General features: G+C 31.1%; 1 protein-coding gene across 1 annotated transcript; it reads right to left on the bottom strand.

Moving 5' to 3' along the window:
• Positions 1-540: 540 nt before the first annotated feature.
• On the bottom strand, positions 541-6,712 carry DEFB114 (defensin beta 114). The gene is made up of 2 exons (XM_028133924.2): positions 6,655-6,712; positions 541-686 (listed from the first exon to the last, which is right to left on the bottom strand). Exons 1-2 carry the CDS (start codon positions 6,710-6,712, stop codon positions 541-543), a joined length of 204 nt encoding a protein of 67 aa, XP_027989725.2.
• Between the last annotated feature and the right edge of the window lie 759 nt (positions 6,713-7,471).

Raw genomic sequence — 7,471 nt, forward strand, 5'->3', positions numbered from 1 at the left:
TAGCCAAAGTTCAGGTTGTATTTAAATCCAGATTAGTAATACTAGAATCAGATAGTGTTCAATTAACATGCCTTTTTGAAGGAGCAGAAACTTGAGAGAAGAGAGCAAAGGCCAATGGGTATCTCTATGCTCTGCTGTTACTTATGTATTCATCACATTACTTAAGTGTCCTGTCACTTAACATCACTAACATGTTGATGACAGCTAGATAATTGATAAGCCTATGGTTGTTAATTTTTATGAATCAAATTTCTAATGAGATCATGGTTAAGTTGGAAAATGTTTAAGTTTAGTTGAACCATAATGTATCAAAAGTGGTCCTAAATTGTAGCAAACATGGTATCCATAATATGCCTCTACCAAAACCTCTAGCTTAAACACAATAAGAAAGATGCTACCTCATTTCACTGAATACATAAATAGTGCCTACAAGAGAAGATATCAACATTGGTTTATGTATTTATTTAGTTATGTTTCTATATCTCTCTGCATTGGTGAGCACATGATTTCTTTGGTTAGAGGTACATCTTCCTTTCCAGATTAATCTTCTTCAAACGCCCTCTCAAAGCAGCAAATCTTACTTGGTGACAAACATATATCAATTTGCTTTTCTGTTTTAAAACAGCGTTTCCTACAGAAACCAAAAGATTTTGAACACTTCTCAGGATCCACCAAGGTACATGTAGCTATAGTAAAAGAAGAATAACCGAAATTACTGATCTCTTATTTTGAATATATTATTTCTGATTACAAAAAATACAATGTGTACATTGTAACAAATTTGGAAAATATAAAAAAATAAGAAGACATTAAAATATTACATATCCCCATAAAATTGAAATTTGTTTTTAATTAACACATAATTAAATTTTGTCATATATTACTCTTCTTAACAAAGATTAAAGACTTTTTAGAGCTTCAAAATACACTCCCTTGAAATTACAAGAGACAATTTATTCAATCTTTCAACTAGGTCATACTTAAAGCTTTAACATTTTAGCATTGTGATAAACAAATTGAATTGACATTGCATATTTTAATATTTACATGACACATATTTGAAATAGCTGTAAAAGAGATAGAGTTCAGAGTTTTTAACTTACATATTACCACTAACAATGTATGTAACTTTTGCCCCAAAATAAATTGCAATTTTAATTTTTATGCCTTTGGTTTCTGTTTTGAACAGTTTTTCATTTATTTCTCTATTTAATTATTCACATACTTTGCTTATTACATTATTAGCATATGTTTTTATTGTTCATTAATTAATAAGAGCTCTTTTGTGTTTTTCAGTTTTTAAAGATTTTCTTTTTCAGAGTAGTTTTAGGTTTATAAAAAATTTGAGAGGAAGGTGTAGAGATTCCCCATATACCCCCTGCTTCCATACATGAATAGCTTTCCCCATTATCAATATTATTCACTAACATCACACTTTTTTTTCACCAAGGTACCAAAGATGAACCTCCATTCACAGATTATAATTACCCAAAGTCCATAGTTTACAATCTATGGGTTCAGGCAAATGTATTATATATTTAATACAGAGCATTTGTACTGCTCTAAAAATCTCTGGGCTCTACTTCTTCTCTCCCTCAAACCCTCTGGCAATCACTGACTTTTTAAATTATCTTAATAGTTTTGCCTTCTCTAGAATGTCATGTAGTTGGAATCATACAATACATAGCCTTTTCAGATTGAATTTTTCTCCCTTAGTTATATGCATTTAAGGTTTCCATGTGTCTTTTCATAACTTTATAGCTCATTTCTTCTTAGCAATGAATAATATTGCATTGTCTAGATGGAATATTATTTATCCATTCACCTACTAAAGCATATCTTAGATGCTTCCAAGTTTTGGAAACGATGAATAAAGCTTCTGTAAACATCCATTTGTAAGTGTGCAGACATAAGTTTTCAACTCTTTTGGGTAAATACCAAGGAGCACAATTTCTGGATCATATGGTAACAGTAAACTTAGTTTTGTAAGAAACTGCCAAACTGCATTCCAAATTGGCTGTACCATTTTGCCATTCCACCAGCAATGCATGAGAGTTCCTGTTGCTCCATAGCCTCACCATAACTTGGTGTTATCAGTATTCTGGATTTTGGCCACTCTAATATGTGTGAAATGGTATCTTACTATTGTTTTAATTTGCATTTTCCTGATAAAATATATGTGGATCATCCTTTTATATGCTTATTTACCATTTGTGTAAGTTGTTTGTGATGTGACTTTTAAGAATTTTGGTCCATTTAAAGTGGGTTTTTTATTTTCTTATTGTTGAATTTTAAGAATTATTTATATATTTTGAATAATAGTCCTTTATCATGTGTCTATTGCAACTATTTATCCCCATTTGTAATTGTCATTTTATCATCTTGCCATTGTCTTTTGCAGAGCAGAAGTTTTTAATTTTTATGAAGTCCGATTTATTAATTTTTCTTTCATGATATATGCCTTTGGTGTTGTACCTAGAAAGCCACTGCTATACCCAAGGACATCTAAGTTTCTCCTGTTATCATCCAGAGTTTTAGAGTTTTGCACTTTACATTTAGGGCTATGATTAATTTTGAGTCATATTTTGGTGAAGAATTCAATGCCTATGTCTAGATTGTTTTGCATGTGGATATCTATTTGTTTCAACTTCACTTATTGAAGAGACTGCCTTTCCTCCACTGTATTGCCTTTGTCTTTTGTCAAAAATCAGTTGAATATATTTATGAGGGTCTATTTCTGACTTCTCTAACCTGTTCCATTGATCTATTTGTCTATTTTTTTTTTATCAATACCACACTGTCTTGATTACTGTAGCTTTATAATAAGTTTAGAAGTCAGGTAATATCAGTACCCCAACTTTGTTCTTTTTTTTCTTACCATTTTATTTATTTTATTTTATTTATTTTATGTTATTCCTTACCAGAGGATATTTATTTTTAGAGATAGTGAAAGGGAGGGGGGAGGGAGAGAGAGAGAGAGAGAGAGAGAGAGAGAGAGAGAGAGAGAGAAACATTGATGTGAGAGAGAAACATTGATTGGTTGCTTCCCACACATACCCTGAACTGGGCTGGGGATCGAACCTGCAACCTAGATAGGTCCAGGTCACCTACCACCAAGATACTCTATTCACTGAATAACATGGGCTGACACTCTATCCACTGAGCCTAAGCCACATGGCCAGGGCTGTTCTTCGTTCATAATGAATTTGCTATTCTGTGTCTTTTGCCTCTTTATATAAATTGTAGAGTAAGTTTGTCAATATCCACCAAAGAAATTACTATTGTTTTTAGAGATTGCATTGAATGTATAGGTCAAGATAAGAAAAATCAGCCTCTTGAAAATATTGGCTTCCTATTCATGGACATAAAATTTCTCTCCATTTTCTTAATTTTTTTAATTGCATTCATTACAATTATGCAAAAAGAATATAAACCAGGTAAACAAAATGTTGTATGAGTTTCATCCTTGAGTAGAAATAGAACATGATAGTCTAGGTTAAAAAACAAATAATGAAAATAGTTTTCATTGGTTGCAAACCTATGTGTCAAGTATTGTAAATATTTTGCATAAATATCTCATTTAACTATTATAAAACTTTGATTCCGATGTTGTTCAAATAAAAATATGAGGCTTTAATTGACCAGATAATTTTCCCAAGTTCGCAAAACGAATACATGCTGAATCCAGGATTTAATCTTATATTGTTCCAAGTGCAGAATCCACACTTTAAATATTTAATCTATGGCCTCTACAATGAAAAAGTTGGACAGTGAGACATGAAAAGTACTCAATAGGTGTCTGGATGTTGGCTCAAATTAGATGCTGCTTATGGTAGATCTGGATGTGTCTAGGATTCTTAATTATTTTGTGACTACAGAATAATGTGAAAATTGAAAGTTGAGTGACAATTTTTAAGATAGAATTCTATTAAAATTAATATGTTTACATAGATAAAGAATTATTAGTAATACATTTTTATAATGTACTCTTTATATGTTTAATAAATGATTTTCCAAGCTGCAACCTGAATGCAGAAAATAATTTATTTTGGAAAAATTTAAATAACATAATTCTATTCCCTCTATTTGTAATTATTTGTCAATTTTCTTGACTTGGATATGTCTTAAAGGTGGATGATAACTGAGAATTAAATGTCACATTCAGTTTCCATCTCTTATCCACCTCTTATTCTTATCTTAGACTTAAGTCTTTGTGTGTGTTTTTCTATTCTTGAAGCATCATCGTGAATTTGTCAAGGGTTATACTTGTCTCTTATCCTTTGACTGGTAACTTGATATCTAGTATTGAAGAAACTTCATATCAATTCATAGTACCATCATGTAAAGTTCATAAAATGTTATAAATTGTTCTAAAGTATTAATATTTATGTTTTATTTGTTTCTTAGCTTACTCAAGAATATTTAAAGGGTTTACAAATTGAGAAAGTATAATTATTTAAGTCAGGTGGATAAAATACAGACAAACATTAAGATCAATTTGTAAATTGCCTAGATACAAATTAATTAAAGCAAACTAATCGGTGCCACAAGAGAAGCATGTAGATTGAAAGGCTTTTCTTGCTTCTGTGATAGAAATGTTTTACACATGACCACCTTCACAGCCACCCATTCTGACACCTTGTATTACCCTTTCTGGTTTGTTTTATTTTATTTTTTATTTGTTTTGGTCTATCAAAGACCATATAGGAGCATTCTATCCATTCCAGTAGGCATTATAACTTATATCTGTTTGAATGATCAAGAGGTAAAGGGAAGCTTGTGCTCCTGTTTTAGTTTCTTATTTTTAAGTTTTCTGCAATACTGAGAAAATACAGTTTGATGGTTACAGACCTGATACTCTGATGTGCAGCTCTCTTCCCACGTGACCTTGCTGCTTTTGACCAAATTATCTAGTCAGTCTTTTCTTTAATCTCAGTGCCTTTTATAGGAAGCATGATGAAGAAGAAAGAACAAATATGCTGGGATCTGAAAAGCTTGAGTTCGTATTAAGCATATCACACACAGTCATCTAGGTGTGACCTTGAAAAATTATCCCCTCTGATGTCATTTTTCTCTTCTAAAAAGAGAGGCAATAGCAGTCACTTGAGAATGTTACCTAGAAGGTTCGATTAGATGTCTACATGAAAAGTTATAAAATAATGTTTGGCACATACTGGACACTAATATTTACTTCTGGTCTTTTCTTTCCTTCACTTTCCAAGTTCTAAATACAAGTGATTTATTCTAAATTTTAAAGCTTTTCATCAGAAAATTTGGGACATTTTCCCAAACCTCCACAATTGCCATAATTTCACCATTCCTACTATTTACAGCATACTTATATAAACTTTTGAAATAAAGCAAATCCATTAATTTATTTGATTTTTTCAATGAGCTTGTAAGTATGCCCAAAGCATTACTGTCTTTTATTTCTGTTTTCTCAGTGTCTAGCATTTTGCTCAGGAGATCACCAGGCACTCTAGATTAGAGGGTTATTGATCAATTGACACACTAGCACCATGGGCCCCAACACCTTCCCTAATTATATTTGAGGTCCTCACTTACTCAGGTACCTTTCATTATTAATAACAACAATGACTGTAATAATAATAATAATATCTAAGTTGATAGTCTCATTTTCAGTTTGTTGGGCTACTTTCTAATACCAGTACTTTGTTTTAATAAATCTTAACTGCAGTTTGAGGTGCATGTAATTCACAAGCACAGTATTTTATATTAGATGTTTTATTTTTTAAATTGTGGTTTTATTGATTCTGCTTATACTCTACATTTTCTCTCTCTTTTCTTTCTCTCTCTCTCTCTTTTGTTAAGGACATTGACAATTCACTTAAAATCTCTGAGTGGAAAGTTTCACAAGCTATTAGTAGGCAGCTAGTAGTAGATCTTCTAAGTTTGAATTCAGTTCTATTTCTAATACATAATGTATCTCTTGAATTTTCAACTCTAGGGCCAAATTAGGATACCTCCAGATATACATTTACACCTCCATTGTTATGTTTGTATTGCCTTAGAGGCTATATCTATTGAGAATATCATATCATGTAATCATCACCAAAGACTTCATTACAATATATTTTTTATAATTTATTATTGATTGATTGACAAAGTCATTGCTATATTCCTATATGCATTAACTAATTCAACAAGGTTCTTTGAGGAATTATTTCTTTACTTGCCCCTTTATTCCTGTTGTACCTTATTGTCCAGCATATTCTGAGGCTATATCCTAAATCATCTTAATACTCTATTACTGATATTCCAAAAGATATATGCTGTTGTTCTCAGTCCATTCATCTTCCCTGGGGCAAATTTATTATGAAGACTTTACTTCTGAATCTTAAAAATAAATTTAATAAATTATTATTTTCTTAATAACTTGAATATCTAAAAGAAATTAAGGCCCCTGAAAGGCAAAAGATCATCTCATTTTATCTGCATATTAATTTTCAAAATCAAGTCATTAAAGTACATTTGTATAACACTATTCCAAATGAGGAAATCAAGATTCAACATAATCAAAAGATACTTTTAATTGAAAATATTGTGTTAAGAACCTGCATTTTCCAATCATAATCTAGTATTTCCAGCTAGAATCTGAATGCTACTTATGAACACGCCAAAAGCATCTTTTACCTGGTAGAATGAAGCTCACATAACACAGAAAATGGAGGAAGTAATAAAAGATCTTCATTCTGAAGAAAGAAGCTTCTGAAATATTTGGTAACAAAATCTAGAGACCAGAAGTCTTTCCAAAAAGCTAAGAGACATTTACTATTTATAGTTTTTGAATGAAAGAAAGTCTCTCTTTATCCGGAAATTGTTTTATTTTTTGTGCACTTATCTCTGCTCCACTGACTAGGCAGGTGGGCAGAATTACCCAAATTGAAAACACTTGCAATTAACTTGCAATCTTTAGGGAGAAATCTCTATCTAGAAACATCTGTAAATATGACATCTTTCTCTCAATAGTGATCAATAAAATATCAACACAAAGGATCTTGCATAAAATGGGCTTAAGAGAAATATTTACTTATCATTTTAGATGCAAAACAACTGAACATTACCATGTCAGTTAAACTCATAGCTACTTTTTAAAATATTCTAGTTACTAATTTGCTGTGTAAATTTATCAGTATGTCCATTCATCCAAAATCCTTACTTATATAGCCAGTTTCTCCAAATTACTCATTGACCAAAGTCTAGATATTAAGCCTTATTTTTTTTCAGATGCAACTGGAATATTTATGGAGCTCTGCTTTTTAACCTAGAAAAGCCCAATTAATCTTCATTTATTTTATTTTATTTATTTTAAATTTTTTTCACCCTCAACATCTGGAAAGCAGAATTAAATTTTTATTGTATTCTATTCTTTTTTTAATAAATCTTTATTGCTCAGATTATTACAATTGTTCCTCTTTTTTCCCCCCATAGCTCCCTTCCACCCAGTTCC

This window comes from Eptesicus fuscus, chromosome 10 (assembly GCF_027574615.1).
Source record: "Eptesicus fuscus isolate TK198812 chromosome 10, DD_ASM_mEF_20220401, whole genome shotgun sequence".
NCBI classification, from domain to species: Eukaryota; Metazoa; Chordata; class Mammalia; order Chiroptera; family Vespertilionidae; genus Eptesicus; species Eptesicus fuscus.